The sequence below is a fragment of the Odontomachus brunneus genome, unplaced genomic scaffold (assembly GCF_010583005.1).
Source record: "Odontomachus brunneus isolate Ranch 3 - 2012 unplaced genomic scaffold, Obru_v1 Obru_scaffold_125, whole genome shotgun sequence".
NCBI classification, from domain to species: Eukaryota; Metazoa; Arthropoda; class Insecta; order Hymenoptera; family Formicidae; genus Odontomachus; species Odontomachus brunneus.
Window position 1 is genome coordinate 173,350 of NW_022639575.1, and position 22,526 is coordinate 195,875.

Sequence of the window (22,526 nt, forward strand, 5' to 3'; positions counted from 1 at the left end):
GTTTTACAACAGTTGCAAAGCAGCTTTCACTGCTGAACGCAGCCAATGGATGCAACTTAACAGTTGCACAACAATTGAGCAATTCGTCAATGGGCCCGTTCTGCGAAAAAAGCGCTCAGTGAGCAATCAACGATTATTGGTTCTTACTGTTAGATCCCTAAATGTAGACCAATTATATTAACGAATTGCTCAACTGTTGTGCAACTGTTGAATTCGCTGAACGCACCCAATGGGCGCATTCAGTAGAAAAAGCGCTCAGTGAGCAATTAACGATTATTGGTTCTTGCTATTAGATCCCTAAATCTAGACCAATTACATTGACAAATTGCTCAACTGTTGTGCAACTGTGAGTTCGCTGAACGCACTCATTGGTAGGAGCTATTTAAGTCCCATTCGCAAATACGCTGCTATTGCTGCTGCTACTTTTGCTGCTGTTGGTGGATGAACGCGAAACAAATAATGGTGGATCCGTGTATTTTGTTATTACTGATTATTACGTGTATACGATAATGGCTATTTGTATATCAGCGCGTAAAACAAGACGTTGGTTCTATTTTCGAAGATGCTCCAGATGAGACGCGTCGTAATTGCGAAACGACGCGTATAACGTGGAACTGAACGTCAAGCCGAGACGTTTGTGTCATAACGGAGTAAATAGTGATATTACGTATCTGCACGCGCCTACTTGCATCCATTCATCTACCTAACCGAGAATTCGTCGACGTTGCGTTATCATTCTTTCGTATATTCTTTCTCGCTGCAAAACGGGAAAAAAATGAACCGCAGGTTCACCAAGAGACACAGACGAGCCAGGAGACACTTTTGATAATGTTTCCTACTTCCTCTTTATAATGTAAGATAGATTAACGCTGGTGGTCGTGCTGCACGTGCGTGTTATTTGTGTGCCTGACGGAGAGTATATACCGATTGTTATTCATCATGGTGCATATACCGAGCGCGTACGCCTACAACTTCTGGTCGGAGAAGCCAGAGCCTGCAGTGGTGGAGATTACGTTCCTCATGCCAAATGGTGTTGTTATACCAGTAGAAATCAATCGCAATAGCACTGTGACAGAGATCAAAGAGGTAAACATTTTCTAGTTATATCCAGTATTTCACACATATTTATTTCATTAATGTATCAGTATGTACTCATAATGCCGATTGTTTTTCTGATATATATTTTAACTATCTTCTTAGATTGTACTTTAGAACATTCTTTCTGAGAAAAATTTTATTGAAAATCTATAGTTTATGTTATATATATTATAGATTTTCAGTAAAATTTTCGTCAAAGAGGATATTTTGGAATGCAACCTTAATGTCTTTTACTGATATCTCTTACTTCAATATCTTCTTCTTATCTTAATATTTTTTCATCAATTTTTCATCAATTTAATATATACTTTATAACTTTATAAGTTTTTCTTATAATATTCTTTTTTTTATATTATTAAATTCTTTAATATTTATATTTATGCAAGGATATAAACATAATAATATTCAACAGGAACTCTGGGAAGAGGCTAGCAAATATCCTCTCCATGGGACACTGAAAGATGCACCATCGTATATGTTCTCATGCATCAATTCGAATTCAGAGGTAGAAGAATTGCGCGATGAAACTAGACGTCTCTGTGATATAAGGCCCTTTTGTGCGATATTAAGAGTTATAGAACGTGAAGGTATAAAGAGTGATAGGAATTTAGACTCTCAAATTGGCCTCCTGATTGGCAAAGGCTTGCATGAATTCGCTGCCTTAAAGAATTCTGAAGTCAATGACTTCAGATGGAAAATGCGCCTCTTGGGAGACGAGGTGGCGTTAGATAGACAAAAGAAATCTTGGGTGGAGAAAGTACAGTATCAGTTTCCATCCAGGGTAGCACCTGTTCCTGCTGTGTCCAAGAATATCGAGAGTCGTTTAAAGGATGGAAATATTGTCCTGGTGACGATTAAATTCGAGAATTCTGATGTAAGGAAAACACTATTATTATTATTATTATTATTATATATATTATATTATATATATTTATATACAGAAGGTGTCTCTGACAATTATTGACACACTCATTGTATACATTAGAATTCATCAAACTAATCACAAAATTCCTTTACTATTTTGCAAATAATATGATAGATATTTGAGTTAATAATTACAGAAGATGACGGACAACCATGTACAATCATTCACCAATCTTCTCTAATCAATAATTTAAAAATCTATGTGTTATTTGCAAAATGGTAGAGGACTTCTTTGTTTAGTACAACTAAATCTACAAGCAAGCGTTGCCGCAAAACGCGCATCGCTCATCAATCTTTTTTAGTTAATAACTCAAAATTTTATATAGTTGTTTGCAAGATGGTAGAGGTTTGTTTTGTTCAGTTTGATCCAATCTACCTGTACACCGTGACTCCGTAGCGAATTATCGCGGGGACACTCTGTATATAAAAAATATATTTCACGAAAACGGATTATCCCACCGACGAATTCTTTCAGTCGGTTTATCCACGAATGCATTTATCTCATTTCAGACAGCGTTTACCTTTCAAATACCACACACCACCACACCGTACCAATTGCTCGGACTGATCCTGAACAAAAGGGCGAATACTCTTAATACTCGCGGTGAACACCCCAACGACTTTACGCTTAAGGTTTGCGGACAAGAGGAATACTTGATCGGCGAACTTCCGCTTATACAGTTTAGTTATATTCAAGATTGTCTAGCGAAAGACATCACACCTACGCTGGTTACGCTCAGCATACAGAGCATAGCCGTGGACCAAGATAACGCCTTCGACAATCCAGACGCGGACACGTTGCAGCGCACGAGACCGTCTTTTTCTACGCTTACGCTGCGCAAAAAGGGCAAGCATATCTCGGCGTGGAAAATCGACGATCCCTTCTTTTTTACTGTAAATGGAATTTCTCGGCTTAATTGCGACGCCGCTCATCGTACTGTAGAGGTATATTCTGCACATCAAAATCTCCCTAAGTCTTTTCTGGCAATCTATTCAATCATCTTCGACAACAATCCTAACTTTTGTTCGTTACGCAATACTATTCTGATACTAATAAGCTTTGTGATACTTGCGTATTATTTTAATATTTATTTTCTTTCAAATAAAGTAATAAAGCTAAATTGTAGCAATAATCACTTTCGAGATAAATATTTCTAGATTGGCATAAAAAGTGAGATAATATATGAATAAATATTGCGGAAATTCATTGCATTTTACAATACATATAAATTTACATATAAATTTAATAATTTACTAGATATTTTGTAATAATAATTTACTAGATGTCTTTGCTTTTCCAGCTGGAAATCGGCATGTTTAAATTTCTTTTCATTTGATTACTTTTTTTTTATTACTTACTGTTATTTTGTACTGTAATACATATACTATAATTTTTGCTGTCTTATGATTTATATAATCTTTTCAATTGTTTCTTTGTATTATTTTAGCGTGATTCTTGTATTATTCTATTGGTTCAATTTATTACTTCTTGTATTTTGTATTTTATTTTATATTGTTTTTGTTATATTTTGTTTAACTGCTTCAAATAGTCAATACCATTATTCAGTTTTTGCCATCAAGCTCATCAAATATTGTTACTGATTGTGCTAAAATATGTAATATCTTTATAGAGTTTCCTTTGAAGCTAATAATACATTGCTGTTCTCTCTCTCTCTCTCTCTCCCTCTCTCTCTCTCTCTCTCTCTCTCTCTCTCTCTCTATTGTATTTTCTATAAAGATAAGATCTTGTCTTGAGACAAGATTGATTTATATGATTCTTATGACTTTTGTCATTATTCCTCTTTTCAAATACTCATCATCACTTATATGTAGATTGGACTACAAGCCGGCCTTTTTCACGGTGGGAAATCCCTCTGTGAGAGTAAAAAAACTAGAGAAATCGTCGTGAGTCCCGACGGTAGTTGCGAATGGGAGGAGGTTCTCAGATTCGACATTAAAGTACGAGACATACCGCGTATGGCACGGTTGTGCTTCGTGTTATACGAAATCAGCAAGACTGCAAAGGGTCTGAAAAGCAGAAAATTAGTTAAGGATTCGAAGCAAGAATTCTTCATCAATCCTTTGTGCTGGGCAAACACGACGATATACGACTTCAAGTCCCAGTTGAAGACTGGCGCGATGACATTATATACGTGGACATACGCGGAAGATATGCAAAATGACGATTTGTTGCATCCACTCGGGACAGTGGTTTCCAATCCTCACATAGACAGAGCAGCTGCTCTCATGTTGACGTTTCCAAAGTAAGTGATCTCTGTCTCTTGCGTGATGCACATTATATTGTATTCATTTACTGTTACCGTTATCATTACTGTTGCAGTTACGGAAAAGACAAGTGCGTCCTTTACCCTACACTGGAGAAAATGGTCGAGTACGCCCGAAAGTTGCGGGAATCGTCCAACGAACGCTCCATTGTGGTGGAGGAATTGAATAAGGACGACGTCAGTCAACAACAATTGGAACAATTGAGATTATTGGCCGACAGAGATCCGTTACATGAGTTACACGAGCAGGAGAAGAAAATCATGTGGTCATTGAGACATCATTGTCTCCGTGAGATCCCGGCGCTTCTAGCTAAGCTGTTGCAGTGCGTAGAATGGAACGATCACAGGTGAGAAATCGATTTGTCGTTTGCAAAATGATTCATACGAAGTGACAGATAAATCGGGCTGACTTATTGGACATTTTTTGTAGAGAAGTCGCGGAGGCGATGGCACTTATACAGCAATGGCCTACGTTGCCAGTAGAGAAGGCTCTGGAGTTGCTGGACTACGCTTACGCTGACCAAAACGTTAGAAATTTTGCGGTTGGCTGCTTATATAACGTCACCGACGACGATCTCAGTCTTTACTTACTGCAATTGGCTCAAGCTTTGAAGCACGAGAGTTACTTGGCGTGCGATCTGACGGAGTTTCTCCTAAGACGTGCACTCAAAAATCAAAGGATAGGACATTATCTATTCTGGCATCTCAGGTTAGAAATCTGTGACAATTTGTACGTTCCGCTGATCTCTTTTAAGATTGTCTCGTTCCCCATTCATTCAAGTCCTCGAAAATTGCATTAGGTCGGAAATGCAAGTTGGTGCAGTGTCCGTTCGTTTCGGCCTCATACTTGAGGCGTACTGCAGAGGAAGTCAACAGCACATGCGATCGTTGTTCAAACAGATGAAGTGTTTAGACAAATTGAGGAACGCCTCGGAACAAGCGAAACAGAAGAAGGATCGTAAGGTGGCTCTTCAGGGCTTCCAAGACTTCATCCAGGAACCACACTGCCAAGAAGCATTATCCGATATTCTCAATCCACTCGATCCAAGTTTTAGGTGGAATCGTATCAAGTGAGCTTACCATTTTTCGCTCATTGAACGTGATCCCTTCCTGCATCTTGTGATCTCAATCTTTTCTCTTGTTGTCATTTATAGAATCGAAAAATGTCGAGTGATGGATAGTAAAATGCGACCACTCTGGTTAGTTTTCGAGAACAGCGATCCCTTTGGCGACGATATCTACTTAATTCTCAAACACGGTGATGACTTGAGACAGGACATGTTGACGCTTCAAATGCTGCGCATCATGGACAAACTGTGGAAGAAGGAAGGCTTGGACTTACGCATGAATCCATATGGTTGCATATCCACGGAAAGCAGGGTCGGTATGATAGAGGTGGTGTTGAACGCGGAGACGATTGCGAACATTCAGAAAGAAAAGGGCACGTTCTCCGCAACGGCGGCCTTCAGGTATGGTGTATCGTATTACACGAACATTAATAATACAGTCAGATCAAAGTACTTTTCTTTTTCTTTCTGTTCAGGAGAGGTTCCTTGTTGGCTTGGCTAAAAGATCACAATCACTCAGAGGCGGCATTGAACAAGGCTATCGAGGAGTTCACTTTGAGCTGTGCCGGCTACTGCGTTGCCACCTACGTTCTCGGAATAGCCGACAGGCATTCCGACAATATAATGGTCAAGAAAACCGGTCAACTGTTTCATGTCGACTTCGGTCATATTTTGGGCCACTTTAAAGAGAAATTCGGATTCAGACGTGAACGCGTTCCCTTCGTTCTAACCAATGACTTTGTACACGTTATAAACAAAGGTCAGACAAAAAAGGGACACGCAGTCGAATTTCAAAGATTTCAAAGTCATTGTGAGCAAGCCTTCCTCGTCCTGCGGCAACATGGTGGACTTATACTGTCTCTATTCGCCATGATGATATCCACTGGACTGCCTGAACTCTCGTCGGAGAAAGATCTGAATTATCTCAGGGACACTTTGGTACGTATCGCCGTGAAAATATTAGTACACTATGCTAAAAAATGATACCGAATGTATCGAGTGCTAAATGGACGAAACATTCAACTGAATTCCTCGTATCCTTGCAGGTTCTAGAGATGTCAGAAAGTGAAGCACAAAAACACTTTAGAAGTAAGTTTGACGAGGCCCTCTGTAACTCGTGGAAAACGTCGTTAAATTGGGCGTCGCATAATATGTCCAAGAACAATAAGACGACGTGAACACTAACACCGTAATCGTACAGTGCGATAGGTTAATTTCCAATTTAAGGATCTACGTAACTCGTGGATGTTGCGGCCACGACGGGTTCTTACCGATGTCGAGACGTATGTTCTCGATTTGCCTGTAAATAAGTAAGCCACAACAGAGCCGCGAGATGGTAGAACAAAAGCTGCCGTTTTCGCTACGACCTCATAGTCGTCAGGGAATCCGGCGGCCGTAACCAGTATACTATTAAGACTGCATAAAGGGAAGAAACAAAAAGAAGCAAGCGATCGTCACTAGCGTCAGCGGACGTCGCGTCTGCGGTGCTATCGAGAGGTGATCTAGAGAATAGTAGTTCTAGTGTATGCGATAGTTCCGTAACATTTTTTTTCGGAGTTTTTTTTAGTCGCTAGGCAAGCAGTCTAGGTGCCTACGTTCATAGTGTAGTACATTTCTTAACGATGGACGTACGGTACATATCATCAAACAAGATTCCGCGCATTTTTTTACTCTTTGGTTCGCTTGGTCCAAGACAGCGCTCAGAGGATGCCATCGATGTAGATCGTTTTATTCTCTTTTCTTTGCGAACTTCACGATAGTTCGAGGATAATTAAACGACATTGATTTGCGTGACAAACGCGTGGAGTATCGTTGAAGCTCCTGATCCCGCCTGCCGCGGCCATCTTGATTCATGACATCAGAAGAGAGAAAATACACGTTAAATATTCCTGCAAAATATATCGAAGTAAAATGATATTTGTAATCGATCGAACAGAAAATAGTCCGAACACTCATCTCTTGTTGTAACAGTCAATAAATAGCCGCAAAATTAACATGACAAAATCATGAGGAAAGGCAGATTAAAGGGGAAACTTACATGTCACATTAATTTTGCGATTGTTTGAATAAAAAGAAGATGTTAGGGCTATTTTACAAGCCTGTGATTGATTGTAAACGTCATTTTATTGATATATCTTTTTATTTCAACGTTTTGCGAGGATTTTTAACGTCATCAATCAAGAATACTGTATATATTTTTGGCGTCATCAATCAAGAATACTGCGGCGAGGAGCCTTAAGCCGTGAGAGTTTTACTATTCTTTCAATCAGATCATTGTACAAATGATCGAATAAAAGGAGACCGATCTGAATTGGTACCCTACGCCGTAGATATTCTTGTCACATCACGTTTTCTAACAGATTGATTCGTCGAACATAATGGAAGAACAGATGCGCCATGACGCATTAGGTGCATTCAGTACTAACATCAACCGTTCACTAAGCGCCCAGTGAGCTTTCGGATTTTATCGGCTTGTACTTTTAGATCTTGATCAAATCTAGAGATATGCACCGACTGAATCCAAAAGTACGTTTAATGAGCGCTTGTGTGTAGCACTGAATTCACGTATAATTTAGTCGTACTTTGCAAAGTACTAAGAGTTCGGCGATCGTATTCAGTAGCGGACAATATATACGCTTGATTCCGATGACAGACAGTGTGATAATCCAGAGCAATATTTATCTCGCGATGCTACACGCGGTCGACACCTTTCCTGGCAAAAGTGTCGCCGGTCGAGAGCGCGATTGTCTTGGCGCGAGCTCGATCGAAGTGTGACCGTTATTAATTTCTCTCATTACAAACGAACGCAATGATGCGAACACCTGTAAAACTAATCACCAATTCGTATAAATATGCCTACCATAACCGAGAATATTTTTCCTACATGACGTGTATATGTACGAATGTTCATTTCTTATTTAATATAGAGGAACAACATTTCATGCTAGTGACGTTGGGATTTTCTATTGTCGTTATCACGCGTGCCACGCAACTTTTGTATTAGCTATAGTCGAGTTAGTAGGGCCCATGATATATCAGCGCTGTCCTACGCGAAAGCAAAAAGAAAAGAAGAAGAAATCTTTCCCAGAAAGAAAAGAAGAAACGATTCTCGATCGCGAGTACGCGCGCGCTCACGTGTAAGATAAGGTAAATGATCTCTAATTACGCGATACATAGGAGAAGTAAATGATGTGGCAGACTGTGCGCCAACGCCGCATCCATATCATCCTCTTACTGCGTCTCATTTGCATATTAAACAAAAGAAATTGTTCGATGAGAACGAAAGAGAAAACTTTATAGATAATATTATACATATACGTATATGATATACACACGTATGTATCCCCAATCGAAAAGTCTCGTGCGAATTTTTGTATCTCGCGTCGCGTTCGATTTCACACGACGGATCCGTGAAACCCCGCCGGCACAGATAGGGCTGCGAACCGTCAGCGGGGAACCGACAAAGGGAGAGGGAGAGAGAGAGAGAGAGAGAGAGAGAGAGAGAGAAAGAGAGAGAGACACGTCGCGACACACACACACACACATGTATCACGACACACACGCACTCATATATATCATGGGCACGGTGGTTCATGCACCGCATCACGCACATTTTAAGATAGGCGTTCGCGCGCGTTCTCGCGTTGTACGTCGTCGTACGAGGAGGAGGACGATATATCGAGCTGTTCGTGCGATCTCATCGAGCGTGTTTTCCACTATCGGGCAATAATCGCGCGTGCCGCTTTCACCACTGTTTCCTTTCTCTACCGTTGAATAATTTGTATCTTTTTTTTTTCTTTTTTTTGTAAGGATATCGAAATATATAATTTTGTACAATACATACGTAGGTCTGTATCGGTCAGTGTCTGTTGTAAATAAAATCACTTTCGAAATCCTTGTGTACACTTGTGTCAAATTGCGGTCGAATGCAGAGGGAGTCGGCGAATACCAAGAGGAAAAACACGTTCCGCACATGTGCTGTTAGATCAGAAATTGGCGAGAACGACCTGTCTCGCTTTGGTCAGCCGTGAAAGCATCCGTTGGATGCTAGCGAGGACTACTGGACCGGAGGAAGGGCCCCGCAAAACGACGTCGAGTACAATGACGGCTGCCGAGGAAACAGAGCCGCTGATATCCACAACGCAGACGTCCTCTGTGAATAAAATTCAAAGAGTCACTTACAACACGATTTCTTTCGTAAGTACGAACGCACAAAGCGAGACTTAATCGTACGTTAATCAGATTAAGAAGTCAATGCTTTCCCGACGTGCAAAGGTTCAATGTTAAACAAAATTTGCGATCTTTTTTTTCTAAGTATGGAAACGTTGAACAATAACATGTTGAAGTGTCGATCGCATGTGTGTCCCTGTGAGTTCAATTGAAATTGGAAAATCATTTTTTAATGAAAAGGCGCTTTCTCTCTATCTTGCTCTCTATTTATCTCTTTCTCTTATAGGTATATTTTTTGTGCACTCGCTTTGCTTTAGGTATCTTACTGTACTTCTTAAACCCAGACGACGACCGCGACATGGCTTCGTTTCAACCCTTTGACTATTTCTAATAGGATTTGCTTATCTGGGTTTATTTACTTATTTACAGCGTGTAGTACCTCAATGCTATACAAGAGAAACATAGAATAGTGTATTATATTTATTCCGTTATGTTCTATACTTCCTTATTTCTCTCTACTCTCTCTTTCTCTCTTGCATTATATTAAAAAAATATATTTGTAATTCTTATAGGACGGTATCGAAAGAGATATATCGCACGATGGAAGCCCGGAGACTTCGTTTAGTTTGAGACCAATTTCAAACCTGTCGACAAACGTAAATTTCAACAATGAAATCGCCAATAATAAAATCACGTATACATGGAGCGACGTGAACGTGTATCTCAACACGAAAACTGATAAGATTTGGGATCGAATAATGTTCAGGCCCAGGAAACCCGTCGCGCAGAAACACATATTGGAAGATGGTACAGATGAAGATCACGCAGCTCCTTATTATATGTATATTAAACCTCAAGTACTCACTCCGTAAGAAATTACACAGTTATTCGACTCAATCATTTTCGAGTCTACAAAAAGGAATCTTCTTTTCTTTCTCGGCAGAATTTGATCATAAAAGATTTCATCCTAGACTAGAATCTTTTCATCGTGTGTAATGAAAAAATACGCATGAAAGATGAATATTTTGAGTAAGAAATAAAGATCGAACAAGACCCGAATATGGAAGATTTTAAATACTTGAGGATCGAATCGCGGATGACGCATCGATACTAACAGCTGGTTTCTTCGGTGAAAATACGTTTCAGTGTGCGGGGTCGCTTATCCTGGCGAGCTGCTCGTGATCATGGGTGCGTCAGGTGCTGGCAAAACGACCTTGCTGAACACGCTGACATTTCGTTCAACTCGCGGAGTATCTGCATCCGGTCTGATGGCCGCTAACGGCCAAAGAGTATCGCCGGATATGCTCACTTCGACGATGGCTTACGTGCAGCAGGACGACTTGTTCATCGGCACACTCACCGTGGTGGAACACTTGACGTTTCAGGCAATGGTGCGGATGGATCGCCGAATACCTTGTCACCAGAGGATTAAGCGAGTTAACGAAGTTATTGAGGAGGTAAAACACATCATACAAACACCTGATGCATACTACCATCCCTCACTTCATCCTCTATCTCTCTCGAGAACAGTTAGCCCTATCGAAGTGTCGCAACACTATAATCGGTGTGCCCGGCAAGGTGAAAGGTCTCTCGGGAGGAGAGATGAAGAGATTGTCCTTCGCCTCCGAGGTGCTGACGGATCCTCCGCTGATGCTCTGCGACGAGCCGACGTCGGGCTTGGACTCCTTCATGGCTCATCAGGTTGTTTCTATCTTGAAGGCGTTGGCAGGTGAGTCGTCGGTATGGCACGGAAGCCTTACTGAAATCACCGACACAGATGTGAAACATACACAATCGCAAATAAATAATCGAACGATTCCAACAGCACGTGGTAAAACGATCATCGCCACCCTACATCAACCTTCGTCAGAGCTCTTCGCTCTTTTCGACAAGATCCTGCTGATGGCCGAGGGGAGAGTCGCCTTCATGGGTACCGCCGTGCAAGCTTGTTCCTTCTTCGAGACGTAAGTTCAAACTCGAAAAATTCACTTTTAAGAAGTTTCATTGATCCTTATATCTGAAAATTATGCGCTGGAAAGGAAAGGTAAAACGTCACAATTTATAAGCGTAGCTTTTTGTTTAACTATCTTGTCAGATAGCAATTTTTATCGTTGCCACTTGGCTATCTCTTTCGCAGGCTCGGCGCCGCTTGTCCCAATAACTACAATCCCGCCGACTATTTCGTGCAAATGTTGGCAATTGTACCGGGACGCGAATTGGCTTGCAGACACGCAATAAAAACGACGTGCGACAATTTCCAAAAAAGTGATTACGGCCTGAAAATTGCCTCAGTGGCAGAAACTGTCCACAGCGACTTCGAGGATTCTCTCAAGAGGCTGAAACTCTCACAGTCCAGCGGATCGCCTTACAAAGCAACCTGGTGCGAGCAATTCCGCGCGGTTCTGTGGCGATCTTGGCTGTCGATGATCAAGGAACCGATTCTCATCAAAGTTCGCCTCTTACAGACTATCGTGCGTTTCCCCCTTCGATAATCGCACACGTGATCTCGCGAAGGTGTGCGAAGGGAGACAATCTTCGTAATTTATGTCGCAGATGGTTTCGCTGCTGATCGGCGTCATCTACTTCGGCCAACGAATGGACCAGGACGGCGTGATGAATATCAACGGTGCCCTATTCATCTTCCTCACCAACATGACTTTCCAGAACGTCTTCGCGGTTATTAACGTGAGGAGAGAGAAAGAAGTATCGTATGCAAATTGGGAGAGTATCGTATGCAAATTGAAGCTGTCTAAACTGCACTCATCCGTGTGTCTTTCCCTCTTACGGCAAACAAGGGGAAACCCTTACGAAAACAAAGGGAGAACAATAGTTTGCGGCAGCTAGAATTATAAGTCGAATCGAGTTCACAATTTCAATTCTAAGAATTACCGAAAGTATGCGCGCGAGTAACTTAATGGACCAATATACGAATATATTCTGTACATAGGTATTCTGTGCCGAATTGCCGATATTTCTCCGCGAGCACAGAAACGGGATGTACCGCACCGACGTCTACTTCATCTGCAAGACACTAGCGGAAGCACCGATATTTCTCGCAGTGCCGTTGATCTTCACCGTCGTCGCGTACCCCATGATCGGCCTCTACCCTGACGTGAAACACTTCTTTATTGCTGCTGGTGTAGTAGCTCTCGTGGCGAACGTCTCGACTTCGTTTGGTAACATTGAGATTCACAGACAGCTCGCGTTGCATTATCTCCAATGATCGAAATGCATTTCTCTCTCTCACAGGTTATTTAATATCGTGCATTAGTAATGGAGTATCTATGGCCCTTTCCGTCGGTCCTCCGGTGATAATACCATTCATGCTCTTCGGTGGTTTCTTCCTGAATACAGCGTGAGTATCTGAAACGAAGAGATCAATCGATCAATCGAAATATTTGACTTTCTGTCGAATCAAAAATACCTTGTACAGCTCCATACCGTCCTACTTCGTGTGGTTTTCTTACCTATCCTGGTTTCGTTACGGCAACGAGGCACTCTTGATTAATCAATGGGCTGAAATCGACTCCATCGAGTGCACCAGAAGCAACATAACGTGTCCGAGATCCGGACGCATGGTCCTGCAGACTTTCAATTTTAAGGAGGAGGACTTTTGGACGGATATCCTTTGCCTGTTCTCGCTCATCGCAGTATTCCGTCTCCTGGCGTTTCTCGCGTTACTGTCAAAAACTTGTCGTTCGAAGTAACTCGATCGTTGTCTTGCAAACGAAGACAGAATCAACGAGAAGCAGATCTGATCTACCTTCAATAAATAATTTTTAATTACGACAATATTTCTATGAGCGAAACTTTGTTATTCATGTTTCATCCCGCTTCAATATTTGCTCATTCATTATGATGAATAAGTACAAAGTGAACAGTCACGTCAAGATGGATAAGTAGGTCGTGCATCCAGACCTACGAGTGACAATCATTAGACGCAATCTTTTCTTATGACTCATGGCGAGTATCGATTTTGACGGGCGCTCACCGCAAAAAAGGCAACGTAACTCGAGGAAATGTGCTGCTGCGAGACAACACGCAACTACACCGTTGATGTGTCACGGTGTTTCCTGTATGAGGTCCGAGTACTCGACTCAAACGCCACAGCACGCATCTGGATATCGTTACAAACCGGTTGCCATACATACCGTGCGACCGCAAATGCGATAGGATATAAGAAACAATCCTGGGAAACCTACGCGCGCGCGGCATCGTAGAAAAGGAAAGTGTCGATTGATACTACCGCGCTGATTTGTTCACTAATCTCGAGTGCAGGGTTGCGAGCAGAGTTATGAAGATATCAATTAATTCGAATTTTATTTTTTTTTATTTTTTTTTTCACAATTGATTCGAACAAATATATTTTAATTCAACTAATTAAGGATTTATTCAAGCAATATTAAATAAAGAATGATTAACGATTGATTTCAACGAATTCAATTAAAAACCGCTTCGTTGATATGAGCAAAGGAAATCAAAGATCCTTCAATTAATAATTGAACTTAGCAAATTTAATTAAAGGCCATTTAATCGACGATTGAACTTAGCAAATGTAATTAAAAGTTATTTAATTGACGGTTGATATGAGCAAATTCAATCGATTCATATCTAGTTCTGAACGTATTCTATACATGTATATAGATTTCTTTTTTTATAATGTTAAAAGTTAAAGTATTCATATTTAAAGATTAAAGCAATAAAAATATCCAAGATTAGGTACATATACGGATATACTTCTACCTTAATTAAATTTAGTAAGTTAAATCATCAATTGAACGGTCTTCAATTAAATTTGCCAAGTTCAATTATTAATTAAACGACCATCGATCCTCTTTACTCATATTAATCGCTGATTGAACGATCTTTGATCGAAACTGTTAAAACTAATCGTCAATTAGTCGAATTGAAACATTTCCTAATCAGTTTGCTCAATCATTTATTAAAATTAAAAGACAAACTAATCAAAATGTGTATGTGAGAAAAATTTTATCTCTTATAACTCTGTTAGAATGCAATTGGAAAAGGGCCGAAGACAAGGGCGCGAGATTAATTCATGATACGCGGAAGAGCGAGAAGAGTACTGTTATATCGTTGCATTGCTAAAGCCAATCACTAAAAGAACCAATGTACGATAATTCCAATAGCGAAATAAGATCGGCCCGGACTCACCACTCGTTGCACTTGTAGACGTGCATATATAGGGTTACCGTTCTCAATTACCGGCATATTCTCGTCACGAATACGTTTACTGATGCATTTTTCGGGCGCGGCAGGAAAAGCTTCAGAAACACGCTTGCGTTTACGCATCCTACACGAATAAACCTATCGATTCGCTTGCGTTAACAGTGTCGGATTACCGCATCCCGGTCGTCGTACGCGCATTGTTCGTCGTAATTGCACAGCGCTGTTACGAAATCGTTTTAAAAAAAGCTGTTTATACGAGCTCTCGATAATTGATATAATTTCACATTTTAAATACTCGACACGATTTGCCTTTGATACATTGCCCCAGTAAGAAAAATTTATTCTGGATTAATGTAGTAATTCAAATAATAATTTGTTCAGACTATCTATAAGGAACATCCTAGAAACATTCTAAGAATATTTTATTCTGATACATGAGACTTGAAACAGTCTTCGAATTTCGCTCTTTTTCTTTATTCTAAAATGTTTCTAATATATATAATTACTTGAATTGATACTACATTAATCCAAGACAAATTTTCCTCATTGGATAATTAATGTCGGCAACATTGCAACATTACTGCAATGTAGCTACAATTTGTGCTATATAGGATAGTTTTTCTAAACGTTAATTAGGTCATTCTATTTATAAGAGTAGAATGACTGAAAAAATTGAAGATCATTAAAAAGTGTATATATTTCCCGAGATATTTCACATTTTATCCTGATACTTTTCAGCATAAGATACATTTAACTGCGGTTTTTATTTTTGTAAAAAGAACAAGTACCATATTTAACTATGAAGTGCGAACTGCGACATATATTGAGAACCAAGTGGTGTATCAACAAAGCAGCTTTGTACAGCATTCCAGTGTTCGATATTGTCTATTTGCGTTTCCTTGCTGGAAAGCAAGCTGCGAGATACAGATTCTGCAATCAATGAAGTTCGAACGAGTTCACAGCATTGGCCGGCGTTCGTTGACACTGAGAGATGCAAATGAACGAAATCAACGCTGCTTTACATACGTGTGATATTTGATAGCGGAGGAAAGCACGGGAGGAACGCGGACGAAGTGCATCGGGTGAATCGAGTGGTGGCAGCGCGCCGTTATGAAGCGAACACCTCTCGCCTTAGCGCTGATCTCCCTTTCGTGTCTCGTCAGTTTCTCACCCTTCGGACACGTGTGCGTAAGGCTTCCGCCCAAGGTTCGAGTCGCACCGTCGACTGTTCCGTCGGACTTCACCGTCTTATCGTCTCGTCGTCGAAACGATCGGTATCCATGTAATCGCTCCGCGTCGTGGAAATACCTAGAAATTGAACAACAGTGAATGAGGAGGAGGAGAAGATGGTGCTAACTGGTATTCTTATACACGCTTCACGCGACAATCGATGACTCAATGATTCGCGATCGCACCTAGAGATAAGGATAACTTCCGCGAGACGATAATGCTTAAAACATTAGTTCTCCGATCCTCCGATCCTCCGATAGGAAGGATAGAATCTGTCTTAATTTGCGTTTTTTTTTTGTTTGCATTAAGTGCGGAATGCCGTCGACGTTAGACTGGAACCTGGTGCGTCGCGGCATTGTACGAGAGGCGCGATGCTTTCTTGGCAACACTTATCCGTCTACGCGATGGATTGCAACCGATGCACCATAAGCAAGCAGCTCGTCAACAGCGGTATTTAATGCACATTAATTCGAATGATACGAGAGACAAGAGGTTTGTTTTCTATTGCTGAACTGGCTGCACTAGAAAGGTATAAAAATTATTAGGACAATTTTGATTTCTTTATTCATTTTCTCTAAGTGTTCCTTTTAAATAAATGCCTAATTTCAGGAAATATTACAATTTGTTATCAATATTTCTTATAGATTTAAAATGACCATAAATTTGTATTACATATTGGACAACTAAATTATATAAATATTTTAATTAAAAATGAATAAAGAAATTAAAATTATTCCAATAATTTTCACACTTCTATAACTTGCACTAGTTCCCTTCTCCTTTTTCTCCCACTCAACTGCATACCTGTTTTTTTTTTTTTAAGTTCTCTAGGCGCATGCTGGTTCAGCGATAAAAAACAGACGTAAGATTAACGTTGACATTCGATTGTCGTTTTTTTTTTCAGTCCGAGGTGTGGTGCAACCCGGTGAGCTCACCGCGATCTTAGGCGGCAGGTAAATCTATTATGATCTCAATTGCCGTTAATCACAATTAATCAATCATTGGTCGTTAATTAGTCAATCGATTATAGTGTTATAATTTGTGAGAAACACTGAATTAATTTAAAAATTAATACGCATCGTAATGTTTGATTGATTGTCGGGTCGTTAAATTTACTTGGCGTTTCACCAGCATATAAATTACAATGTATATCGAATTATTACTTTGCCTATATATCGTCGTCAACTCCGTGACACAGCGGTGCCGGGAAAAGTTCGCTGATGATAGCACTGGCATCTCGCACTGGACGTAAGTATGATTTACGTAATGATCGTAACTTTGAAAAAAATAAGGAAGCTAGCTTCTCTCTTAATCTAATAATATAAATAAAAAGCAAGTAAAAGCCAGAGTTTCGGCTCTTTCTTGCCTTTTACTCATATTATTAGAATCTTTCAGAGTCTTGTCCTTTGTAGTGGTTTTCTTTACTAAAATTGACAGCTGGCGTCGTGGTGCACGGTGACGTTTATGTGAACGGAGTCTCGACTACGTCGTCGTACATGAGATGTCATAGCGGTTTCATGCATCAGGAGGACATGTTCATCGAGACGATGACGGTGCTGGAGCACATCTGGTTTATGGTAAATTCGTCGCGCTCATCGAACGATCGCGTGATTACGCGATTAATGCGAGGACTTTCCTAGGCTAGAATGAAATTGGACGGGAGAATCCACACGTCGGACGTTCGACTGAGGATCGATCACCTGTTGAGGGACGTTGGTCTGATGGAAAGACGCGACATTCGCATCGGTGGCGGCGACGACGGCAAGGTTTTGTCAGGCGGCGAAAAGAAGAGACTCGCCTTCGCCACTGAAGTACGTCTCTCTGTGTGCACTTGCGTTGAATTTCTCTTACTCGCTTGTCATTCTATTTCCGGCCGTCCATCTTCTCAGCTGCTGACAGATCCGGAGATACTGTTTCTGGACGAGCCGACGACGGGCCAAGACGCGCACTCGGCCAGTGTCCTCGTGTCGCACATGACGTCCTTCGTGTCGAGAGGCCGGACGATCCTGTGCACCATACATCAACCCAGCTCCACCATCTTCAACAGTTTCCATCGTATAATCCTTTTGGCTGGTGGCAGAGTAGCGTTTGCTGGTACCGGCGCGCAAGCGATACGATTTTTCACCAGGTACATCTTCATCGCTTCATCGTTTCGGAGGCGAAACAGACAGTTTTATGGACTGAAACAATTTCAGACCCTTCTTTGCGACTGCTTATAATCCTTGCAATATTTTTAGTCAGGGTTACGTGTGCCCACGCAACTACAACCCGGCTGATTTCCTGGTGGCGACTCTGGCGATCGCACCCGGTGACGCGGACGGCAGCGGAAGAGCCGCCCAGAAGATCTGCGACGCGTTTCTCACGAGCGAAGCGTGCAATGAAATCGATGTTATGCTGCAACGGGAGCTCGATATCGCTCGATCACAGCCCGTTGTAAGTGAAATCAGAATGAAACAAAGGTACAATTAGTATAATAAAAAAAGAATCCATTAAACGCGGGAATTTACCTTCTCGTTTTAGACGAAGGAAACTGTACGCAAATTACGTGTCTTGTAAGTATCCTTTGCAACATTTGTTGAAAGTAAGTCGGAGCACAAAGGTCGAGAGTTAAAAACGGCATGATATGTCAAAGAGACGAATCGATGTTCGTTAATCGTGACGTTTAATCGACTTCAGCGAAGGACCGTGCTGCTGGTTGCAGTTGTACTGGTTGATCCACCGCGGATTCCTACAAGTCCTGCGCGATCCTTCAGTACAATTTATTAGGATCTTGCAAAAAGTGGTGAGTATCGTTAGAATGTTCAGCGCGTTTCCCGTAAATCGACTAATTTTAATTTCGCGTAAAATAACAAATCTCACGAATCGCAGAGCGTCGCAATGGTCGCCGGCTTGTGCTTCGTAGGCGCTGTTAACCTTGATCAATTGGGCATTCAAGCCATAGAGGGTGTCATCTATATCTTGGTGTGCGAGAACACCTTCTTCCCCATGTACGCGACCTTGGCGTTGATTCCACAAGAATTGCCGCTTCTACTTCGCGAATACAGAGCGGGCATGTACCCCATTCATCTTTATTACGTAGCACGAATGATATCTTTAGTGAGTTAAATTCCTCTTTATTAAGTGTTACTCCATGTCGATTATTTTCTTCGCATTATCTCGTGAAAATCGACATTATCAGATACCCGGTCTGTTAGTTGAACCAGTGCTGTTCACCGTGATAATATATTGGCTAACAGGATTGCGTCCAACGATAGATGCTCTTGGCTTGACTCTGTTGGTTGTTATATTCACAATGAACGTATCCACTGCCTGTGGTAAGTATCTTACTGACTTAGAATTATGTGAGTTACGGATAAAAACAAAAGATATATTTCGAAACTTTTTTTATATAAAATATATTAATTAAAATTAAATTTTAATTAATTTTATTTTGATAAACTTCAATTAAATCAATTTAATTAATTAATTAATTTAATTATTTGAACATAAAATATAATGTTTACTTGAAAATATACACATGTTTTTTCAAGTGTATATTATTAAAACAATTAACTGTATATATATTTAACTATAATCTTATATACTTAACTATTAACTTACTGTGACTATATATACATACTGTGACTATATATAATAAAACTTAATGCTGCAGGATGTTTCTTCTCAGCCGTTTACGAGAGTGTACCACTAGCGATGGCATACTTGGTGCCTTTCGATTATATTCTCATGATAACCATGGGGCCTTTTATCAAGCTCAGGTATTTGCCGATATGATTGAACAATATCCAGAAAAATTTTATCCTGTCAGTAAAACCGACTCCTAAGTGATCAGTTGATCAATCATGCTTTATTGTATGTTTTATACTACGTATATTCTTTATTCTTTATTACACTGTACAAATCCATACTCGGTGTCCGTTCGTAGTTCGCTGCCTGTATACGTTCGATGGTTGAGATATTTCTCCTGGCTGCTGCATTCGACAGAAGCTCTCACTATCATCCAATGGAGAGGCGTGCATAATATATGTGCGTTAACTTATCACATCAAGCGGCATTCGTGCATTTTTCTCACGAGTAATGTGTAATGCGTATTTCTGTCTTCTACCAACAGCCTGTGAAGTCACCGAGCCGGAACTACCTTGCCTCACCGAAGGCTCTCAAGTATTGGATCGCTACGACTTCGACGAAAGCAGCTTTTGGGCTGACATTGCACTCATGGCTGGCATTTACATAATTTTTCATCTCTTGGCATACGTTTTTTTATGGAAGCGTTGCAGATCAAAGTGAACTCTCAAACTTTCACCTAATCTAACTGTTACGAGTGAACGACCATTACGACGCACACTTTTGCGAAATATATAAGCAAATAATGTGGCTGGGTCATTCAATTCTAAAGTTGCTATTCATACATTACGTATCCTATAAATTCATCGCAACTTCTATTTGCACCGAGCACAATCCTTTTTAATAATTTTATTGAATATTATCATTATTATGATGTATAGAACTATAAGCTCATGCCCAAAATAGGTGTAACAGCCTTATGCTCTAAGATGTATAATTTCAGGCAAAAGCGTTGCCTGCGCTGCTTTAATAGTTAGAATTTGCCTAATTCTCTTAAAGCTTAGGGATTATGATCTCAAGTAACAATGAAAAACATTTTTTGCCGTACATTAAGATTAGACATCGTACTCTGCTGGTATTTATGCAATTTTTTTCATCTCTTAGTATAAGTCTTTCTGTAGAAATGATATAAATCAAAGTAAATTCTCAGATAGCTGTGGAAAATATTTTTAATCGGAAATTATGTCATAGTTTTGGACTTAGAGTGTAAGGCTAAAGCTTGCTACATCTATTATAGAAATCCGATTACCAACGTTATCTCAAGAATATAGGGGATAGTTGCCGAAATTGTACCTAAACCAAATTCCTAAATCATATCTGATAATCAATCATGCTTGATTTTTTAAAAATGTTTGTACCACTCACAAAACAAGATATCTGTAAATTTTTTGTTTGTATTTCTCGCTACTTATTTATATTTCATTTTTACACACTGTTAAATTTAGTCCATATTCAATAATAATAAAGAAATGATGAGGTACGATTTAGGAGACTGATACGATTTTGACAATTCCCTTCTACTCTTGGAATCACAATCTACAGCAATAAGTTAAATGAATTTGCTTACATGATCAATTAGTTGATACATCAATTAGTTAAGCGATGTAAGAATTCTAAAGGTTTTCTTTAAAGAAGTCTGTGGTAATTTAATGGATATAGTGGCATTGATTATAATGAATTCCATGATAATGGTCTGAATTGAGCTGTCTTCACCCATTCGTGTCTTCTGGTTTGTAGCATCATGATATGAGAAACATGAATCCTCCTGAAATAGGAAAGTAAGATAAGATTTAAAGAATGTGTTCCTGCAACAATAATATACAGATATATTTACTTACCATTGTTCTTATGATTTTCCTGAAGCAAATTTTGTCAGTTGTTAAAGTGAATAAGATATTTGTTTTTATAGTAATTAGCTTTATTTATTTTAGAATATTTGTTCACTGTTGATATTGTAGTCTCCTTATTGTATTGTAATCTGACATTAAAGTATCCAACGTATCTTCCTTCAAGACAGCACTAAAATTCTCAGGATAGTAAGATATGTTATTCAAATGGCATTTATATACTCATACGCCCACTCTGATTTTACATCAATATTTATATTTTGTATTTGATGACTGTTTGATGATGTATAATATACTGATAATAATTATGTTAATATAATTTTACAATATATTTATTACAAATAATGTTACCTACTAGAACAATACATGCGCGCGCGCCATATAGTTAATAAAAAACAATAAAAAATGTAAAATAAAAATTAAATTAAAATATATTTTAATTAATTAATAATTATAGGGAGAGACAGGGAGAGACAGAGAGAGACGAGGAGAGACGGGGAGACACAAGGAGAGGCAGGAAGAGACAGAGAGAGACAGGGAGAGACAGGGAGAGATAGGGAGAGACAGGGAGAGACAGGGAGAGATAGGTAGAGACAGGGAGAGACAGGGAGAGACAGGGAGAGATAGGTAGAGACAGAGAGAGACATATCTCTTCTGTATTTTTTTTTCGTGACCTAACCAACGCGATGACAGCTATTTGCCTGGTAATTTGACAGGCGCAAACGAAGCAAGCTGCAGCTCACATGAAGTGAGCTAAACGAGAAAACCAATCAGCATCGCGGAAAAGCGGCAACAATTAAATATTTTACATGCTTTCTTTTAGAGAGGATTATCTATCTACTGATTAACTTTATAATTGATCCTAATTATAACTGTAATTACATTGCAAAGAATATATGTGAAAAAAAATTATATATCCATAACCAACATTATATATCCGGATAGTCAAATCTGCACAAACAGATATTGAATAGAGTCTGCTAGAAATTTTTGATAACATAAAAGCAGCAAATACTTAGGTAAATACCTATTAGGACCTTAACTTCCTTCCCATCTTCCTTCCTTTTGGATCTTTCCCATGGCGTGTAAACGTT

The 22,526-nt window shown here is 39.8% G+C and overlaps 1 protein-coding gene and 1 long non-coding RNA gene across 3 annotated transcripts; one reads left to right on the plus strand and one right to left on the minus strand.

Annotated features, from left to right (window-relative positions):
* Positions 1-428: 428 nt before the first annotated feature.
* LOC116849725 (phosphatidylinositol 4,5-bisphosphate 3-kinase catalytic subunit delta isoform) lies at positions 429-9,267 on the plus strand. Its single transcript, XM_032827150.1, has 10 exons — positions 429-1,086; positions 1,511-1,972; positions 2,533-2,967; positions 3,856-4,286; positions 4,364-4,654; positions 4,738-5,016; positions 5,108-5,377; positions 5,462-5,776; positions 5,851-6,313; positions 6,421-9,267. The coding sequence occupies exons 1-10, from the start codon at positions 940-942 to the stop codon at positions 6,550-6,552; spliced, it is 3,225 nt and encodes a 1,074-aa protein (XP_032683041.1). The 5' UTR covers positions 429-939; the 3' UTR covers positions 6,553-9,267.
* LOC116849726 lies at positions 9,173-22,526 on the minus strand. Of its 2 annotated transcripts, XR_004379195.1 has the most exons (11): positions 22,460-22,526; positions 21,424-21,604; positions 19,853-21,350; positions 19,581-19,762; positions 17,125-19,232; positions 15,758-16,039; positions 15,520-15,661; positions 13,012-13,307; positions 11,035-12,907; positions 10,660-10,957; positions 9,173-9,527 (listed from the first exon to the last, which is right to left on the minus strand). It is a non-coding gene; the product is annotated as an uncharacterized LOC116849726 (long non-coding RNA). The 2 variants fall into 2 exon arrangements; XR_004379194.1 differs by having other exon boundaries at positions 17,662-19,232; positions 19,581-21,350.